Source organism: Haliaeetus albicilla, chromosome W (assembly GCF_947461875.1).
Source record: "Haliaeetus albicilla chromosome W, bHalAlb1.1, whole genome shotgun sequence".
Taxonomy (NCBI): domain Eukaryota; kingdom Metazoa; phylum Chordata; class Aves; order Accipitriformes; family Accipitridae; genus Haliaeetus; species Haliaeetus albicilla.
In genome coordinates this window covers 1,416,718-1,438,386 of record NC_091515.1, presented here as the reverse complement: position 1 = coordinate 1,438,386, position 21,669 = coordinate 1,416,718, and the positions used below count along the sequence as shown (strand labels likewise).

The 21,669-nt window shown below is 48.0% G+C and overlaps 1 protein-coding gene across 25 annotated transcripts in view; it reads right to left on the bottom strand.

Moving 5' to 3' along the window:
- Window positions 1-21,669, bottom strand: part of TCF4 (transcription factor 4) — a 246,577-nt gene that overhangs the window by 66,497 nt on the left and 158,411 nt on the right. For 4 of the 25 annotated variants that reach the window (XM_069775322.1, XM_069775324.1, XM_069775328.1 and 1 more), the window contains exon 1: window positions 5,842-6,061. The exons of the other annotated variants lie outside the window; for them this stretch is intronic. In XM_069775322.1, coding sequence (XP_069631423.1) covers window positions 5,842-6,012 — 171 coding nt within the window. In that variant the 5' untranslated portion in view covers window positions 6,013-6,061. Of the gene's footprint in view, window positions 1-5,841; window positions 6,062-21,669 lie in introns of those variants that run through there. 25 annotated transcript variants of the gene reach the window in all.

Sequence of the window (21,669 nt, the reverse complement as noted above, 5' to 3'; positions counted from 1 at the left end):
CACAACAGAGGGAGAGATCATTTCTGACGTAATAATCTCAGCTTTCCGTGATAGCAGATCTTTTCATTAACCAAAGAATAATAAATACAAACACTTTTGATAAGAAAACACTGGGTACACCCTAGCCGGTGTTAGTTAAATACAGCTTCTTGCTGTACGCGAGATTATTTTCAGCAGAAGTGCGTTATGTTTTTTTATTTCTGAGTGTTGGCAAGGATGTCTTAAAATACAGTTCTGTGGCACCAGGATTTTGAAAGGATGATTTTAAGCTCATGTCTAGTGGTCTGTTTGAGAAAATACCCGACCAGTTACCAGATGCACTGGCAGTGCAGGCAGTGCAGCACGCTGTGTGCCTGAGGAGGAAGGCTGGAGAGCTAGGCAGCAAACTCATCACAGCAGCACTGCAAAGGGCAGCCTGAGAAACGGGCACATAAGTTTTGACTAGATCATCTTCACAAAAAAAAAAAAAAATCTTCCTTTGTTGTTTTTAAAAAAAAAAAAAAAAAAAAGGAAAAAGAAAGGAAGATCCATCCAAAGGAAGGGCAATCCCGTGCAGGTGACTTGTCCCTGGAGCAGAGTTTCACTGTGCCTGCAGAGAGGCTGACCAACTCTCTGCTACCTTCCCCACCAAGCTGCAGGCACTGTACTGCAGTCACCTTTCCCACCACCCCGGCAGGCTGACAAACTTCAAAGGCCGGCTGAAAAAAAACAATAATAATAATAAAAAAAAAAAAAAGTTCCACGAGCAACACGGTATCGTAAAATCAGAAAGAAACTGGCCAATATAGGCTCGAATATTCACTTTTCAAAATAAATTCCCTGTGCAAAGTAAGCAAATCCCATGTCTCCAAAGTGCCACGGCAATTTTACAGTAAACCAAGTATAATGCAAACCAGATTTATACTGAAACAGGAAACAAACAATTCTTCTGCACAATTTCCTGTAGATCAATTGGAAAGGTATTTAAAGACTGCACCAGCCATTAGATCTTTTGTTAACCCCCCCAGCCCTGCCCACAAAAAAGCAGCTCATAATAGACACTATTAAAAGATGTCAACACCCTAACATCATTTTCCATGTCCACCATCAATCTATAACCAAATAAAATAAAATTCTATTTATAATTTCTTTTTGAGAAAAAACCACCTTAATAATTTCCAAACTGGCACAGATGAAGAGGTGAAGTTCACTTCTGATCAGCATATGCAAAGCATATTTAAAACTAAGATTCAACGTAACATCCTGCAAGAATACTGAGCTTGAATAATTCCTAAAATATTTCAGCAAAACCCAGCTTTGCAAACACGAGGCCACTTAGATTTCCATCACGTACAGGGGGAAGAAAGCAATCAGACCTGCCAAGTGTAAGTTTTAATTGAACAGTAAGGTATCCTGACCCTTAAAAACAGTGCTACAGTTATTTCTGCAAACCCAAAGATTCAGCATAGATTTGTTCTATCTCCCTTCCCTTCCTCCAGAAGGTAAAGCACAAAACCACTGATTCTGTCAAAATGTGTGTGTATCTGACTATATATACAGCTAAATACTTTACAAAATTTTGTTTTCTTGTTATCAGTAGGGAGCCTACGAGACTGCCTTAATTTATGACGTAAACATAGAGCCCTTCCATAAACGCCACAAATACTGGAAAAGTCTTCCAGATATTTTGGCTTTTACTCACAATATCGAGAAGAGTAAGCATTTTTATATACATACGTATATACATACACATACGGATTTCTAATCAGGAAGGCTGAGCCACCCATAGGTGGATGCAGTTTGATGAAGGAGTTGTAAATTTAGTGTTACTTTGTTACAAAATCTATGCCTACACTTTGGAAATGGCTTCAAGTATCTTGTAACTTTTGCTAACAAATTTTTTTTTTATGATCTGTGTGTCAGTACTCCAATATCCCCAGCAAATGAAACGCTGACATTCCTTTAAACAAAGATGAACCATAAACATCACGCTGAATTACTGCCGGTTCAGCCAAAAGGGTGCAAGTACCAGGGTCTCTCGCTTCGATTTCGAGATTTCTTCCTCCTCGTGCTCAAAAAGAAAACTTTCTCCGCGCCGTTCCCAGGGCGACGCCAGCCTCGTGCCATTCACAACTCCTCACTTGTCATTATTAAGCGTGGTACATGGAATTATTACACTCTTTGGCCTAGCCTATTAGCAGGAATGATACCATGGAGCATTCATCTTCATCTAGGAACTTTATGGAGTTGAAAAGCTTTATAATAAGAATAGCAGACAGAATGTAAACAGGAAAAACTCATTAGCATTTACTTTTTGTGATTTGATGACTTGACAAATAACTATTTCAAAACAACTAGTTTGAGAGATGGGTTGAAGCTTGTTAGGATAAAGCAAAAAGAGCAATTACAATAATTATAGGTTTCCCTATATGATTTAACACATGCGCATGGCGGGAGCTGATGATGTGATCTTAAGATACCATTAAAAGAAAATTTTGCCACTTTTGTTTTTCATTTCCATTTGCAATAATTTCTGCTTTATAGTTCCATGCATTTCAATATATTGTCTATGACCAAATAATACTTTATTAAAATCTCAGTGAGATGCAATTGAAAATAAGCAATTCTGAAAATCAAATTTAGACAGTGATCCTGCCCCCATCCCCTTTCAGGTAATGTGCACGTCCTAAAATACCACACGCATCTCGGGTAACAAGAAGCAAGGCTTAGGAAAAAAAAAAAAAATGGCTCTTGTTGTTTCATTGCTTCCAACGTAATCCAAGTGTTAATCCAGTTAATCGCAGGTAACGGTGCACACTTCTAACTCCTTTGCTAAAATGTCTTTTTTATAATATTTTAGGGGAAAACAAGTGGATCAAGAGCCCAACATTTATATATTACACCATCAATGTAATCACCAAGCCCTAGCTTATCTTTATTATTTGACACTGCCAGGTTTTGTTATTAAGATCTTCCAAAACAAATATCCTCTATCGCAAGAGATGTGAAGGAAAAGATTTCTTACCGATGAATATCAGTAAATAGTTAAAGGCAAAAAGTGCTCTCCCATAGAGTGAGCTCTCCTAAAACACCCTGCGAGTGAGAAGAAAAAAAAAAAAAAAAAGGCAAGTTGCAGAAAATGTGTTCTGCAAATCTTGCGTTTATGGCAGTTTAATTTTTTTCCAGCCATTTTTGTGACTCCTGTACCCAACTGCACTCCTCTTCCCACAGCAACTTCGATTCAGAGGGCTTTGGAATGATTTTGCATTTTTTCTTCTTTTGTTTATTCCCAGGGAAGACCTGCTTCCGCTGCCTGCTCGCAGTTCAGAGAGTTCAAACTGAATTTAAACAAGTAATTGACTTGTCACTGGGGAAAAAAAAAAGGGGAAAAAAAAAAAAAGGAGGGGGGGAGGAATTCAGAACTCTATCTTTCCTGCACAAGGAAACTTGCGTGAGACAGAGCAGCCCCCGCTCCGCTCCAACAACTGGGCGAAAGCTGCGCAGCCCCAAGAGCCGAGGGTCCTTTCGACGAGGCGTTGCGAACAATTAATGCATGGCATCCCCAATCTCCGCACGATGCCTGGCACCACATCAAGAGCCGCACAATGCGGAACCGGAGCCAGAACAATGCCGGCTCTATAAAACACAAAAATCTGTTTGTCAAGCGGACGCGGGAATACTTTCTCCCCCTCCCCAAGGCTGCGGTGCCGGCCTCGTCCCCCGGCTCCCGCGACTCCCTCGCCGCGGCCGATGCCTCTTCCCCGACCCCGGGGAAGGAGCGGGCAGCGCTGCCAGGGCGGCGCGGGGACCCTCGCCCCGCTCTTTGTGCTCTCCCGGCGCGGGCGAGCGCCGAGCCCGGGCGGGCTGGCCGCGACCACCTTCCACCGGTGCCCAGAAACGCACCTCCCACGACGGAGCCGTCCTGGGTTTTACCGGTCCCACCTTCGGAAAAACACAAAGAACGGGGGGAAAGGCCCGGCAGCCGAGCGGGGTTTATTAGCCCTATGATGTCACGTTCTGCAGTTTTATGCAAGTACGACAGGCGGCTGGCACGACAGGACGACGGCACGGTCTCGGCGTTCCCAGCCTTGGTGCCACGGACCGTGGGGCCGCTCGCTAGGCAGGCTGGGCGTTTTGCTTTCTCCGTTTGGTTACTCAAAAAAAAGAAACCAACAAAAAAACAGACAACTGGGACGAAGGCAAAAAATCCCCAAACAAAAGGAAAGCCCCGGCTCCCACACCCACCTCCGTTTCCCTTACCGAGCACCCCATCTCGCCCCCCGCGAGAGAAATCCAAAGAATAATGAAGTTGGTCTAAGTGGCGAAAATTGTTTACCGTAGCCCTGACGCTGTGCAAGCACTGTGCATCGCTGCTTCCTGCGCACAGGCTGCTGTCGCCAGGATTTTATTACTGAGGATGAATAGCAGCATTTAGGAACTTTTGCTTTTAAAGCTCCTGAGGCTGGCCGGCCCTGCCATGCATGGGAATGTCAGGTAGACTTTAGGTGTAGCCTGAACCGCTCTGGAATAGGGATAGCTAATTAAAAAAAAAAAAAAAAAAAGGGAAAAAAGGCCCTGCAGTAAATTATACGAATCTTTATTTTTTGCATTTTTATAATTTTAAATCTCAATTGTTTTTCCTGCGCAAATTCCCTTGGTTTCCACTCACAGATCAAGTGTCCCGCATTACTGCAACGCATTATTTGCAAAATATTCAAAAAAAAAGATGAGGCCCACAACTCTCGCCAGTAAGCATATTAGAAAAAAAAAAAAAAAAAATCTCAGTTATTCAAACAGATGTTCATTCATGAGAGCGGCTTTCCGTACGAAACAATTCGAGCTGGATGTATTATAAACACACGCTGGTCTATGGCACACATGCCTACACATTCACACACGCCCGGGCAGGATAATTAGTTTGCTCCATCCACTCCATCCGAAACGGGCCTGGGTTAAAACTCTAACAGTTCCCTTTTGGCCTAACTACGCCGCCCTGATTGGTATCAGATGAAAGGGAAGAAAGTTGAAAGAACACAGGCTGGAGCAGTTTGCGGAGCCCGCTCCCCCCACGCGCTGCCCTCCCTTCCCAGCATTTCCAAATTTTATTTTCCTCTCCCTTCAGCAACAGTTCCCCTCCTTACCTCGCCCTTCCCCCTCCCCCCCCCAAATATTTTAAAATATACTGAAATACTTTTCCTTCTCAAGACCCAGCCAGAGAAAAAAAAAACAAACCTCCAGATGGCAAGTATAAACCTTCTGCTGGGGTTATGCACAAAATACCAGACACTTTTTTTTTTTTTTCTTAAATAAAGCGTTTCTGTTGGGGGGGGAAGGACCGAAGTCAGGCGGCACAGGCAAGTCGCTCCAACGCGGGCGGGAACGGGGCTTTTTTTGTCATTTGCCGTTTTCGGAGGAGGACTTTGGGAGCCGGGCTCCCGCTCCGTGTCCGCGGCCCCGCTCGCTCCGCGGCCGCGCAGCCCCGCTCCGCTCCCGCCCGCCTTCCCCCCCCGGGTTGGTTTTTTTGGTGGTGGGTCGTTTGGTTGGTTTGGGGTTTTTTTTTGTTTTCCCCCCCTTTGCATTATTTCGACTTGACCCCAAACTTTTAAGCCCGGGCGGACTTTCTGGCGCGCCGGAAAAAAAACCCCAAACCAAACCAGACGCCCCCAAAAGCAAAAAAAAAAAAAAAAAAAAAAAAAAGCGAATCCCCCAAACCCGCCCTGACTCGCAAAAAGCGGCGGCCGTGTCCCCGGCCCCCCCCGGCCCCCCCGGCGGCCGGGCCCCGGGAGCGCGGCGCGGAGGATGCTCGTCCCCGCCGCCATAAAACTTGTCCAAATTACACCTTTAATTGCAGCGCCCGCTTACCGCTTTCCCATTATAGTAGTACATCAAAGAGTTGCCGCCCATGCCGGGGATCGTGTATGCGCAGTACATGGTCCCGCCGCCGCCGTCCCCCTCCGCTCCCGCTCTCGCAACTTTTATTTCAAACTCGCTCTCCCTTTTTTCACAACAATTCCTCCACTCGCATGTTCCCATATGGCCGGGCCAGGCGCGCTCGATATGCAAAGCAGGGCGAGACCATTCGCCGCGCGGGGGCGGAGGCTGCGCGCTCCCCCCCCCCCGCCTCCCTCCTCTACCTCCTCCTCCTCCTCCAACCTCGGCGCCCCCCCCCCGCCCCCGTGCCCGCGCACCGCCCCGCGCCCGCGCACCGCCCCGCGCACCGCCCGGCGCGCTCCCCGCCGGCCGCCCGCGGGGCCGCGGAGCCGGGCCCATTACCGAGCGGAATACAAATGCGCTTAATTGCCTCCCCCTCTCCCTCGCCCGCTCCCTCGCTCGCCTCTCCCTTTTTTTTTTTTTCCCCTTTTTTTTTTTTTTTTTTTTGTTTTAATTTGATTAAAAAGCGAGTGGCAGGAAGGGAATCGTATGATGCACATCTAATAACTCCGCCATCTGTCCGTGCTGCTGGCGCGCTCCCAGCATTGTGCGCAGCTGCCGCGGCCCGCCCGCGCCCCGCGCAGCCCCGCGCACCCCCCCCACTTTTTTCTTTCTTTTTTTTTTTTTTTGGTGGGTTTTAAATAATAAATATCCCGGCCCTGCCGGCAAACATCGCCCCGCGCCCGCCCGGCCAACGGCGGGGGGGGGAATAGGGGAAAGGAGGGGGGGGATCCAACCTCCCCCCCCCCCCCAAACGTCGGGACTCACTTGAGCTTGCCAAATTCAGAGCATCACAGGAAAGGAGGGCCCCTGGGAATTGATCCCAAATGAAACTAAATCATTTGCATATGCCGAAGCAAATGCCATCCGAGCATACAGCCAGTCTCCGGGCTCAACTTTAATAATTCAAAGCACCTATTTCCTTACTCCTTGACGTGGTAACGCACCACATACAGTATTAATCAACGACAAAGAGATGGCGATGTCAATTCCGAGCTGTCGTCTTGGGCGACGGCAAAGTTTTCTTTCAGACTTTCCACCCGGATCTATAGGGTCGGCGTGCGCGGCTGCGCGCGCGGGGGGGGGACCGGGGGGGAAAGAATGAGCGGAGGTTTATCTAACTCACTTGTTCTGCATTTATTCGGGAGGTCCCCAGAGGTTTGGGTAAACAGTACTTGAATTATAATCACACATTTCATTCAAATTTCATGCTTTGAGGATTTTTTCCTCATTAGAACAGTTAGTTGTCAATCTGACAAGATCACATTTGTAACCTTTAAACCACCCTCAGCGCCTAATACATAAGGCCAAAAATCCCAACCACCGCAGGTCAACGCGCAACAAAACGCTCCGCCAGAAAGGGAGAGCGAGCGCTCCTCCGACCCGGGCGCCTCGCCGATGGGCAGAGCGTCGGCCGCGCCGCTAAAGCTACTTCAGAAACCTAGCTTCCTACAAACCTAGGTAGTGGTAATGCTCCAGAGGTGAAAAACAGCAAAGCGCTTTGATCATTTATTAAAAAACACACCTTCTGGTGTTTTTAAGACGCACCTAGAAATAAAGCCCGTTCTTCGCTCCTGCGTTTGCCAACTGTAAAACGCGGTGTTTTCTCTCTTAATAAAAGCTGTAGTTTCACAGCTCCACACAAAGTTATACAACTAGCATTACATTTTAGTACAAATTTTACCGCAAAATTAGATTGGATGGACCTTTAAATCATCTCACTTAATCGCTTTCCTGCCACGGAAACAATCCCCTAACTCCAGCAGCATAGAGCCGTTTCTGACTGGCACCGGATCATTCTAAAAATTTCACGTGCCAACGTCTCTAGATCACGGAAATGGAGAGAGACCCGCGACTCTTGAAAAGCAATCCTTGAGTCGGGACCAATGTGTCATGAAAATGACTGCAGATGATTTCAGTTTGGTTTTTGCAACCTCGGAGTGGGGAACAGTCCAACTTCATTTGGATCCTGTCATATTAGCGCTTTCATTCTCCTGAATGGGAAAATCTCGGTATAAATATACTGTACATAACTTGATAAGAAGTTAATGCGGTTTGCAGGGAGTAAGCCCATAACTATAACATAATTCTCAACACATGACAAGAAAAATTAATTACTTTACCGCATCATATTTGCATTCGACACATACATTGAGATAACTTTAATATGTTTTCCTGCCTCGCTCGGGAACCTGTGATTGTCCTGGATATCTTTCCTTTTCTCTTTTTCAGAAATAGAAACGTGTATCTTACATAAAATTCACATTATTAATAACCACCAGAAATACGCCGGAGAGGCACTGACCGCACGCCGGGCTTTGAAATGACGCAAGGCGAGGGGGTGTTAGCCCTCCGCCACCCTCCCCTTCCCGCACCCCTCCGCCCCGGCAGCCCCCCAGCACAGCCCGGCTCGGGAGACCCCCGCGGCATCGTCCAGCTCCCACCCTCCAGCTTTCGGGAGCGCGGCTCTGCTGCTGGCACGCCGGCACGGCCGGGGGACGCATCTCCAGCCCCGCGGCCCGAGCTGGGCTCCTGGCGCTAACGGGAGCCCGTTGATTACAAGAGCAAACCGCTAAAAATACAAGGGGAGTTATCTGACGAGGAGCAGCCTTTTTAAAAAATTAAATCTTTGTTGGTGTTTTAATCTCCAAATGCAGCGCTCGATGAATTTGCATCTGGCCGCGACACAGCCACGTCGGGGATTTTCGCTGAACCGGGCAAGAGCGGTTGTTCCGCGCTGGGTTTTGTCGTTAATGCCGGCTGCTGGAGAGCCAAGCTCCCTGCCAGGACTCGGCACCGAGACAGGCGAGGATTCGCCGCCGGGATTCAGCTCCGGACGTGCCGGTGTGAGGGTGGAGGGGGATGCTGCAGGTGCAGCTGTGCGGGACCCCCTGCAGACCCCCGCGCCCGCATCTGCGCCGCCGAGCGGCTCCCCCCGCGCGCCCGCCCGCCGGTGGGCATCAGGCAGCGCCGACGTCTTCCAGCCCTTGCCGCGGAGCGGTGCCGGCAACGCTGCAATTACGGCCTTCGTCTTAACGAGAGGTTGGCAGCGTGGAGACGCCGAGGCGCGGGCGGGGAAGAGTGACGTGGGGACAGCGCGTCCCACCGCCCCGCGCCGCTGCCGGGCACCGCGCCGGCCTCCTCCGGCGAGGAGGAGCAGCTTCCCTGTGGTCCTGTCCGACCGGCGCCTTGTCTCCGCTGCCCCAAAGGTACTCGTTTTCCAGGGAAAGGGTCAAGGAGGAGCACTGAAACCTTTGTTTTGGTAAACGTGGTGTTATGCCGTACCCAGAGGGAATGCCACCAAAGGGCAGGGGAGTTGAAAATGCAGAAAACGCTCCGATAATGCATTGTTTCAGCACCTTCTGTGTTGGGCGTCATTCTTTCAGCATCTTCTAGGTCACTGGTAACAGAACCAGGCTGATCAGGTGTAACTTATCCATGTGCTTACGGCATAAACATATTCCCCTAACACAAGACAAGTAGGGACAAATTCAGGTCAATGTGTCACCTACGGAGCATGACACAGCAAGCGTAGGACACCAGGGTATGTGGCCATGTTGTCAGAATCCAGTTACTTCAGCGTTATCTAAGCTAACAATTTCTTCTATGGCCCTCCTGTTCCATTTTTCCCTTTGCACCGCTGGTCACCCTGGACCATCCACCCAGGCAAGGTACGGCCAACTGGTGAACGGGCAGAGAAACCAGGTGGGGCTGCCTGGAAATAATCAGTGCTGTGACTTCTGTGATACCATTTCAATGCTTTGGCATGTATGTACTGGGTTCCATTCTCTCCTCGCTTCTCTTGTGCCAGATTCCAGAAGAGAGTGAGGAAACATTCGAGAAACCCAAGAAGAAGCACCAGAAGAAGGACAGAAAGGTGGGTTCTGCAGCTCCCGCAGGAGGTCATCTCTCCTAGTCCAGGAGAGGAGGAGGGAATGGGTCCCTGCTTTTCCAGCAAGATTTTTGAGACAGAGAATTTGGAAAGGGCCTCATCCAGAGTGGTGCTGAGCACCCTCCTCAGTCGACCAGGGGGGCTGCAAGGGATGGTGTCCAGACGGAGCGGCTCTGCCACTGGCACGCTTTGTGTCTGGACAGAGACCTTCCAGAATGTCATAGCAAAAGGATGCTGGAAGGAAGAGACAGCAGTCACGTTCCTGATGCTACTGCAACTGAGGTCCTCAGAAGAGGAGCAAAGAAAGGGAAGCTGTCTGCTGGATGACAAGCTTGCAGCCACAAATTGAAACGAATAATGGTAAAATACCAAGTAAGATGACTAAAATAGCCAGAATTCCTTTAAGTCTGGGTCACGTGGATAATCTCATCCTTCTTACACAAATCCTTGAGTGTAGTTATTAAAATGTACCCGCCGTGGGTGCAGAAGTGGCTCTGAATGCCCAGATGTGAAGAATTTTACGCAGCTGTGGCGTTCTGCCCCAGCTGAGTGACCAGGACCTCCACCCAGAGGTCCCACGAAGACATGCCCCACCTCACACCCCACCAGCCTTTTCTGACCAGCTTCTCTCCTATTTAAGGAACACAAAAAGAGAAGCAAACCCCAGCTCCGTTCCCCAAAGCCAGGTCTACTGTAGGAGGTGCCAGAGCTGAGCTAAAGGTTTCTTAAAATCCCCCCCAAGTACCTGCGCGGGGACGGCGCCGGCGGCCGCAGAGCTCAGCCAGGGACAGCCCCCGGTGCCTCTCACCGGAGGGGACGCAACTGAACCACAGAAAGCTCATGCAGATGCTGGATGAAGACAAGAACAAGTTGCACCATATTTACCTTATACAGACATAAAGATGGGGCACGTTTTCGGCAGCACACGCCACGGCCATTTTCTGGTCTTGGTTTTGGAGGATCCCAAATCGAGTTAGATAAACCTGCTGAACTCCAGGTGACTAGTTTATAACCAGCTCTTGCGTAACCATTGCAACTGAAGGTAACGCTTATTTTCCTACGGTTTTGTACATTAATATTCTCTCCTCTCTCCCCAGGAAGAGGTTCATATTCAGATACTTGTGCACCATAGACTGAATACAGTATAAATATCTAATTATACAGATGCTATATGAATAAATCAGATCCTAAAAGCTACAGTCTCTAAAAAGCTAATTTAAACCAGCCAAATGTGGATACAACCGCTTCAATGTTATAGACTCCCTATTGATGGCAATCCTAATCAACCCAACAATCCTACGCTTTTTCTGCCAGGAGGAAGCAAACCTTTTTCCCAGCACTCAACTCATGCTCCCCTCTTCCTCGTTAAGGGGACAAACTCTCCACCAGATGTTTTAACCAGGTGCAGTTCGTGGAGTGGTCCTGCTGGTTGGTTATTCCAGCAGAGAGCCTGGACCGAAGAGCTGGGACAGCCTCAGCCTGCTTCTGGCGGACTCGGGACTGACCCAGACAGCACCCAGGGCGATGCCGGTCTGAGAGTCCTTGTCAACAGCAGTGCTCCGTGCGTGAGTCAGGCCATCGTGCTAGTACCTGGGCCTTGCTAAATTTTCAAATAATTTCAATAAAAATGCATTCGCAGGTTTTCTTCTGAATTGAAATGGTTGGTCAGACATGACTCGTGGGTGTCAGGAACAGTGCTGATTCCACCGAATTCTTGTACGTTTGCATGTATCGAACATGTTAGATGGGCACAGCTGCCACATCCAGAGCAGGTTTTAAGCAAATTGCCCTTTCAGCAGTGACTGATTCGGTGACATAATTGCATGTGCTCCTGTTCTTGCACGGCCAAACACAAACTAATTGTCAGAAGTGGGGGCTGTGACTGAGGTTGGGTGCCAGGAACATGGCAAAAGAGTTAGTCTGACATTGCCAGAACAAACCATAGAACATCTCTGCAAGCATCCGTCAAGTTTAATCTGTAAAATACCAAACTTCTCCTCCTTTTCCCTCAAATGCTATACAGACTGTATTTACTAGATAGCACATGAAGTTAGTAACATAATAAAATCCTAGATCAAAACTAGCTACTGAAAAGCAAACCAGCATCCAATGTTTGCTTTCCAGATAAGCCAGTTTTAACACATGATCAGGCTGAGCACATCCCCTCAGCTGCAGTAGGAGCTGGCCTGGACCCCTGGAGCAGGTAGGGAGGCACCGGGCACTCTGGCTTATCCGTCGCCTTCCATAAAACTTACCTTACCAAAAAAAAAAAAAAAAAAGCATACAAACATACTTTACAGTTAATCTATTTTAAACAAAACTGTCTATCTAAAATATCCATTTGCCACTAGGTTTATTTTTGACTACACTGCTTGTGAAAAGCCAAGAGAGAAACTTAAACCACATGGGCCAGGATTTCTTCTTGCGCTAAGGCTCTATTGCCATTTTTTACCATTCTATCTTGAGTATCAGAGAGTTTGGTGGGCTTTCTTTTCTGGAAAGTCAGAGCTGCTGTAGTCATTGATTACAGGATGATCTCAGATTTCGTATTTTAAAGACCGAGCTTCTAACTCTGATAAGTGTGGAGGAGAGCTGGGAAATGGGAACTCTGAGGCAGAAAACCCCAAAGGCTAATAAAACCAACCCAATCTTTACTATTTTTTAAATCTCGTGATATCTTTTTTTTGTGGATGGGAGGGTGGCTGACTCATGATATATGAACCTTTGGGGTTAGCAATACTATGGCGGCTTCTCCACATTGCTCTGGCACTGTAACCAGGCCCTGCAACGACTGTAAGGTGGCACGGGGGTTACCCGCCCAAAGTCAGGAATTCTGCTGGCCTAGACAACAGGCCTCAACATCCCATAGGCTTTGATTCCGGATTCACTACAGAAACGGACAGGAAAGTGCATTTAAGGTTCATTTCTGACATTTTCTCTACGTTCCCGAGGCACGCAGGGTTAAGCGATGGGAGGTTCCTACAGGTGGAAATTGCAGTGCCATTGGTCTCAGTGTGAGACTACAGATGTTGTATCATAGTTCAGAGTCCACTGCAGAAGTATTTGGTAAAATAAACGAACAGAGTAAGATTTTTAATATTTCCTACACTGCCAAGCAGTTCACCGATTGTACGCAGCACACAATAAACAAGTTATTTCAGATTATAAGGGATTATCTTTGCTTTTGCAGTTGCAGTACAATCTAGAGTGATCAGCGCTGTAGTTATCGCTCGTATTGCTTTACTGAGAGGTTTCCACAAGTTCTTGGTCAATTGTTCTCCATTAGCATTAGCTGCTACTACAAAATAAATAAATGTTTTTGAAGCATAACGCAATCAAGGACCTGATCTTATGTTCAGTCTTTAGGGAAAAAAAAAAATGACACTGTAATATGATTTTCATTAGTAACAACATATATTCTCCCAAGTGGGTTCAGTGTTTTATAAAATGCTAAAAGACCTACTTGCACCAGAACTTCAGAAAGAATTTATATATATTGCGCTGTTGCACAATTATTTTTTAAAGAAAAGCAAAAAAAATTGTGGCAAAGGTAAGAAAAAGTTGTGGACACCATGCAAGCAGACACATGGCTAATGTTAAGAACCAAAACGTGGCCTTTTTTTTCAGTCACGTGCAGCAATTTGTCTACATAGTAAAGCGTTAGCAGAGCTGATCAAAGCACTCAAAAGTGTTTCTCACTACCCTCCTCTCTGCTAAATGATCTGCAGGACTGAACGTAGATGTGGGATCCTGCAAACTCGGATTCGTTCCCACTCTGCCACAAGAATCTGGGGAGGGAGCGGGAGAGGAACGCTGCTCCTCATTTATTGCACGTTGCCATATGGAAGACTTTTCAGCTGTTACATAGTTAGGCCTCGCAGCCCCTCTATCTAGCAGTTAAATATTATTCTGTCACTGTTTCCCTTTGTATAGATGGAGAAACCGAAGCTCAGAGAGGCCATAGGCACCGCGCTGGTGCTGCAGTTACATCGAGGCAATGGTGCCAAGGGGATGAGAGGCTAGGGCTCCCCGAATACGCTCCTCCGGCACGGGGACACCCGGGGGAACGGCTCGGGCTCTCTGCCCCGACTCCAAGGGAAAACACAAAGTACGGTCACCTTGGTCCTGGCAACCGGTGACCTGGCCACTCGGCGATGCACAAGCCATTTGGGAGGAGTAGGTGCCTGGGGCAGAGGAGGCTGGGCTGCCACCGCGGCTCGGAGCTCCCAGGGATGCTCGGGGACGAGGAGGTCACGTTTACACGCATGTAACTTGCCCTGAAGATTAACTTTGTACTTGGGAATTACTTGTACTTGAAAATAACCCCCAACCTCAAACAGCCAGACAAGAGTAGGGGTAGAGGTGGTGTGTTTTCGAAAAAAATCAGAAGACAAGGTAAAATCCTTTTGCATTGCCCACCCATGCACATCACCCTCCGCATTGAGCAATACAGTTAGGTTTTGCTGCTGGCTGCAAGGATGGGTAATACATGGAAAGATGAAGCGGTTGGTCCTGAAGACCTCAAAGAATTAGGGAGGATGCAGGCAAATTTGAACCCCATTCTGCTGTCACCCTGGGAGAGCAGCCTGCGTGGAAGAGGAGATGGGCAGGGGAGATAGAAATGGCACGGTGAGAGGTCTGCTCAAGGTGGAGACCATGAAACTGGGACGCTGCTCAGAAAAAAGAAGGGGGGGCCCTGTGCAAGGCTTTCTTTGAAGAATCTGCTCAAACAAAGAAAACAAACCTGAATAATGGGTATTTAATGCTGCTTGGTGATCCTAGAACCTACCCAGAGAGTCTCCCCATGCCACAGGGAAAATCAGGGCTTGGGTTTCCCAATGACGCAAACGAAGCCCTGTTCCCTCTGCATCCCCGACTGCTGGGGTTGTGTTTCTGACTGGGGTAGTGCTCACGTTACCCGAGAAGCAAAGATGGAATTAAAAGGGGTTTATAACACCTGAAAGATTTCTGCTGCCCCAGCTCTGGATGTGCAAGAGCAGCTCAGCTGAGCTGCAGCACGGGAGGGCCTCTAGCACATAGTAGGTGTCTTGTTATTTTATCAGTTTTACCTTTACATTAAGAAATATGGGAGATTATTCCCGAGTCAAAAATCTGCATCCTGCCGCAGAAAGCTTCACCTGATGTTCTGCCAGAGCTTTTTTGGTTTGTTTGTATCTCGTAAGTCATGGTTACCTCTTCTCCTCTACTAAACCACATCATTTCTCTTCCCTGTTTGCTGCTTATACTGAATTGGCCTTTAAACCCCAAGCGTGTTGCAAAATTTCGGAAGTCCCGCTCACTTTCCAAGAAATCAGGATCTGAACTTACTGCTTAAACCTCGTTCCGGCACACAGGGAGAGGAGCTAAATCCAGCCTGGGACTGGGGCGCAGGTGGGTGGGCGGCAAGGTTTACGGAAGGTTATTGAAGCACCGGCATGACAAGCATCAGATCTTTCCTCAGTCTCAGCTCTCTGCCTCCTGTGCCGGACTGGGCTGTAACCAATGTTAGCATTTTTGCCTCTTACAGTCTTTTTTCCCCTCTCTTTGCAGAAAAACGTTCTGTCTCTAGTTCTCCAGGAATATCACCCGGAGGAGGGAAACTGTCGGGTATCTAGCTTTCCTTGGAGATCTTCAAACAAAAGATGTTCTGTGCAACATTTGTCAATTTTCCCACTAAAGATGAAGAATTTAGCTTTCCGAGTGAATTTTAACCCTTTGCATAGGAAAATTAGATGAGATGTGAGAGTAACATAAAAAGCAGTAGACAATTGTCTAGATTGGGCATCCGGGTGCAACGAGAGCACCGCGCTCCTCTCCTGCGCGCTGCGAAGGCAGAGGTGTGCTCCTGCACCCATGGGTGCTGCGCACGGTGCCTCCACGACGGCCACGGCGTGGGTTTACTGGCAAGCGGAGCAAAGATTCAGACGTCTCTCTAAATAAGGGCACAAGTCGCCACTAATTAAGCAACTCCTGAAATGGCGTGTTTGTGTTTGATGCACAGCCTGCACGGTGCCTAGCCTGCGTCGGGACTGAATTGGGGCCAGAGATGTTATTGTACGCGGCATCTGCTAACCGCAGGGTTGAGTTTTCTGAATTTGGCCTGGCCTTACAATTTTCTTGCTTTTGTAGATTTGTCCCTTAATGGTATTTGAACATTCTTTTGTGGTTTAATACCAAATTGCACAGTGCGGGAGGATAATTAGTGGTAAGTATTAAGCAGTTTATGTTCTTCTGTGATTAGAGAATAAGTCTGTGAGGTCTTTGGGCACTAGTTCCACGATGTTTTATTTTTACTATGTAAAATCCTTCAGGAGAAAAGGGTGTTTGTACCTTTGATTTCATTGGGCTTTTCACAGTGAATAATGTGCTAAAACATATCTCGCAACCTGACTGGTTGGACTAAAGACGTCAGGCTGCCGGGTCTTCTGAAACGAAGTATATGATTTTGTGAGTAATTAGGGCCATGCAGTGGTTTCACTGTGTATTTTATATTATATCAAATATGCATATCTTTTATTTATCTACAAAACGCGTGCACTTAAAATACACAGCAAACCAACTGTAAACACATACATATTACAGGAGAAATCTCTCACTGAAATGACACGCTTACACTTTCCCATGAACTTTTCCTTTCAGCAATCCTAATTAATACTCAAAAGCACATTTTCGATTATACAAATCCAGATGCTATATTAGAATACCTATTTTTATACCACAGCCGTTCCTAGAAGCCCCTCTCATCCTGCGCTGCACAGGCACCGTGCTGAGCCGGCGCCTGACCTGAAGGGGTTACAGCCTGGGTGAACAAAGGCAGCCAAAAAAAGGCACCCAGAGGTGAAGTCGCTCGCCAGAAGACTCTCTATCAGGTAGGCAGCAAGCCTGGGGAGCAAGGTCCAACTTCCCTGGTGCTGTTTCCTAACACTGCACCATATTCCCATCGACTGCTCAAATTCACACTTAAATGCCTAACACATGTGAGTGCCAACTTCTGTAACAAAATATGGTTATTTGGAAGTCCTCTACAACTGCTTTTGCTTGAAAAGTAGTTAACGTATAGCCAGGTTAAGAAGGAAATCGACTGCTTGCTGATAAATTCAGTGTAGCCTACTCTTGGGATTTTATCAGGAGTCCCGCAGTATTTCCTCTTCTTTGGGGGTTTTGTTTTTTTCTGAAGCCTCAGCTCCCCAAATCCTGTAACTCCACTAAAATCTAGATTTCGTTAAAAATAGCGGGCCCTCACAGCTGTGGACAAAACCTGGAAGTGTGATCAGAAGCACAGCTAAAAGTTGAGACAAACCCAAGAGGCAGACACGAACCCGCCGCCTTTACGCGTTCCCAGAAGTCTGCTGAATTTTGTGAACCTGCGTCTCGGGAACCCGAGTCCAGGTCTCTAACGCGTCTCTGGAGGCCGGCCGCCCCTGGCGTCCAGGCGCCGTGCCGGCACGCTGGAAAGGCGAAGCGGCGGCCCCCGGGAGCTCCCTCTGCCACGCGGAGCCCATTCGAGGGGCGGCCGCGGGCAGGGGCCACGCCGTCCCCCCCGGGCAGCCCAGCCTGCCGCCGCCGCACCAGCCCCGGCTTCCCTGCCCGTCCCCCGCGGGATTCGAGGTGAGGCTCGGCACGACGCTCGTGACGGTTTTGGTAGACGGTATTTTTGCACTTGGAACGTCCTTGGTTATTTACCGCAGTAGCCACAGCAGAGAAGCCTTCAGCCATGAATTAAGCGCAGCTCGTTTCTCCAACCTCGATAATAAACCGCAAAATGTACCTTGCATTTTAAACTCTTCCTCCAGATACCACGGGCGAGGAAAACCTGAAGTGGTGGCTCGTGTCGGAGGCAAAACAATTCGGGAATAGCCTCTCAAATAACACAACTTGTACTAAAAATTCAGGCGCTGCAGCCCAAAGACTGGCAATGAAGTGGTTAACAGACATATGCTGTATAATTAGGAGATGCATTAATGATTATGAATAGTAAATGACTTGGTGCAAGGAAAAAAATCTAGTCAAAAGGGACATGCACCTATCTTACATGTTTATTAGAAACTGTATATAACTAGAGAATTCTGCTATTAAGAATCCTGCATTATTGGTGTAAATACTTCCAAGGGTACATCAAATTGTAATCTTTCATACGACATCCATCAAACCAGGCTGGAGATTTTGACAAACATTAAACACAGTAAGGAGGCAATTATGTATGCATGATTTAATCTGCAACTAATTAATATGCAAATTTATTCATATGTTAGTTACTAAATTAAAAATGCAAAGAAGCCCTTATGGTGATTCTCAAAATTTTGCACAAACAGAACATTTAAAATATAAGAAAAAATGAAGTTTTTTGGAAACCTGCGGCATACTTTAAATCTTTGGAAACCTGTTGCACGGAGATGGTTCAAAAATATTTACTTAAATACCGGAGAATGATAAAAGGTGCGTTAATTTTATGTCAGAACGTGGTGGCAGAAAGGTTAAACACGAATCTCTGGAAGTCTTAGGAGATGTGCACTAATTATCAAACAAACTGTATTCTAGACCGAACTCCCACAGCCTGCAAAAAAATTCAGGCTCGGCACAAACCGGTCATCTTTCTGGCATTTTGCTCCATTTGTGGACGCGCGTGTGCCGAATCCAAGTCTATTTTAGCACCAGCCGATACCCCACACCCTCACTCTGCACTGGGAAGCACTCTGACGGTCAGTGACACAAAACCCCACGCTCTGTTTTCACCTGAGTAGGTTTTATGTTTAAGAAATCTTCCGGAAAGATTGAAAATAAGAGGTGTGAGGGAACTAATTGGGTGAAGGCGGACAGAAACTGCCTCTACTTCTTTTCCAGATGCATCTTCAAACAAAAACAAGGATGCAAACAAGAAGCAGACATTTAGAGTATTTCCTGGAGAATTGCTACAGCTATGATTCGAAATAGTTTCTACCCCCTAGTAGGTAAGTAAAGAACAATAATTAAGTATATATTATGCCATTGTTTGCATTTTGAAGGTATCTGTTAAGGCACACGTTTCACGTGCCAGAATTTCCTTGCAGTCGTGTTTCCAGGGAGAGTTCCGTCATATTCTGAGCTCTGTACGTGGCTCTGAGACTAAGCTGGAGCAGCCAGCGTAGCCAAAAAAACGAGGCACAGGTCGAAGACAGAGGAAAGCACAGCCAGTACTCCCAGGCCATTTCCCGGCCCGGCGAACTCTCACCGTTTCCTTCTTTTTTTTTTTGCCTCCAAAAACCCAAAGGCCGTCAGCCCCGCCACGGGCCAGCGCCAGAAGAGGCCGTCGGCATCCGCTGCTCCGGTCGGGCCACGCCGGCGGCAGCGCGCCTGCGGCCCCTCGCCCGGACTGCCGTCCCCGGGAGCTCCGGCGTGAGCCCCCGGGGTGCCGGGCGTCCCGGGGGGGTCCTGCCCGGGGGACGGGACCCCGAGGGACCCCGGAGGCCGGCGCGGGTCCTCACGGGAGCCGCTTCGTCCGCCCGCCGGGTGGGACTGTGCGTAGCCCTGCCGCCCCGGTGAGGTTGGTCCTTACGGAAGGGGTGAGCCCTTCCTCAATTTCCATCAGTACGGTCGCACGAGCACCTCCTCCTTCTGTGGCTCATGGATGCAGAGTGCTTTTAGGATCAGGCAAGAGCATCCAAAGATCACATTCACTCAATTTAAGGGGAAAAAGTCTAGACTGGAACGGAAAACGGCAGGCAGATCGCTTTGAAAATAGGAACCGGCTTGGCTGTACGTATTTAAATCTACTTTGTTGTGCCTTGATAGGTGATTCTTGATTTTTGTTTAGGCCAGAACCAAATGTAAGGCTTTTAAAAGCTTAAACGTACACATTTATGCATTCATTACACAGTGTTAAATCTAATTTGTTCTTTTTACTGTCACAGGAAGCACATGTTTAAAGCAATCTGTTTCCTCATATGAATGCTTTCCTGTCTGTTTGAAAAAAATTGCAACACACTTTACCCCAAGTAACCAAGAGGTGATCATAAATATCCCTAAATAGCATTAAACAGATATGAAAGACATTAACACTTCCAGAATGCCAAAGTAGTATTAAAAAAAATTCTAACAGATGCTCCTAGGTCAAAAAGTGAAATGTGTGTTTCCTGAAAAAACACTCTCATCAGAATCATAAATGAACTGTGAGCGGAGAAATGAGGTGTTGCAGAGCAAACGAGAGGATCTTTTTGGTTAAGGACTCTCGCACACTATTGCCAAAGTGTGGTTGCAATAAAAGAGCCAAAATTAAAGGCGAGTTTGCTGAAAACCAATATCCTTTGTACTCCACCAGGTGGCAATGACAACAAGGGAGGGCTGCCGGCTCCGGACCTGCCCCAGCCCGGTCCCGGTCCCGGTCCCGGTCCCGGCCCAGCGCCCGCCACGCCAGGAAGGGCTGGCTCCGCCAAACTGGACTCGGACCAAGCGATTTAACTTTGCCTTGTCACTTCGTGGCTTGCCTTTGGCAGGGAAAAGATGTTCTCATCTGGAAACGCAGTCAGATCGTCTGTAATACGCAAAACTAGCTCAAAAAACCCAAGTTACCGCAGCCCCTCGCGCTCCGGAGCGGGGCCACGCGCTCCCCGGCTCGGGGGTCTCGCCGCGGTGCTGGGTGATGCTGTAACACACGACGGCTACCGACGGCGCGGGTCTTTGAGGCGCCGAAAATATTCAAGTCTATTATTTGCCAGAAAAGCGGCAAATACTGGAGCCTTTGAGCCTTTTCTTGTTTACGGTGTAGCAAGAGGATGGCATCGGTGAAACGCCCGTCGCCGAGCCGTCCGCGCCCTTCAACATTGTGGGTGGGTGGGCGCTGGGTCCGGGAGGGCTGCCGTGCCCGTGGCCCGCTGCGGACCCCCGGGAACCACCCCGGGCACCTGCGTGCGCCTTTGCAGAGCCAGAGACTAAACCCGTCTGCGTTACATCTGTACGCATTAAATATGCAGCGCCGACAAACATGAGCGTGTAACATCTCAGAGCATCGGCACGGCTGAAAGGAGCCCCCCCAGGACTTGAGAAGAGGGTGTTCTTGCGGTCTTCTGAGGGATTTCCAGCAGGAGAGTGGGTGACCGCAGCCCAGCAGAAGCTCGGTGGGGAGAGCAAGCAGGGCAGGACGGCCCGTCCCATTCTCCTGGAGGTGCCCGTGGGGCTGAAGCTTTGGCGAGCAAAACGCAACACGCATTTATGGGTCTAAAACCGCACCGGGGCCGCTGCGGTGTCCCCTCCGCTCGGGCGCTGACTTTGACCGCTTGTTTGGCCTGTCGAAAGGCGCTGTGTGCCATTGAAAATAAAATAACAATAAAAAAACAACCAGCCATTGTAGGCCTCCTAGGTTTTGTGCCAAGAAACTGTCAGGGGAGCTTTGCTATGCATTTAACAACGTTAATAGTTATTGGAGCTCTTTATGCAATTTTTTTTCTATATTTTCGCTATGTTGATTTTTTTGCTCATTTACCGCTTCAGTGTAAAGGCAAAAAATACTTCAGAGCAAAAATTAATGTCCCTTTGATAAAATACAGAGACTGTGTTAACAAATGCACTCCAGTCAGAGTGCAAGCTTATCAATCTTGACGGAGTATCTTCAACTTCCATAGATAACTTTGTCATTAACGTCCTGCTCTCCCCTCTGCACACTGCATCACTCTCCCCACCCTGACCCCATGTCCAATCCGTTCTGAAACGGAAGAGAAACTTAAAGCAAATGAGATCAAATAAATAAATCCCCAGCCCCAGAAGCCATCCTTTCCTAAAACCACATTGGAAAGGCCTGAGACAAGACAGGATTTAAATGCTTATATCTTAAATGCTGAACTGTGCTAATCGGAGATCTGAAGGCGCTTCACTGCTTGTAATGAATACAATCTACA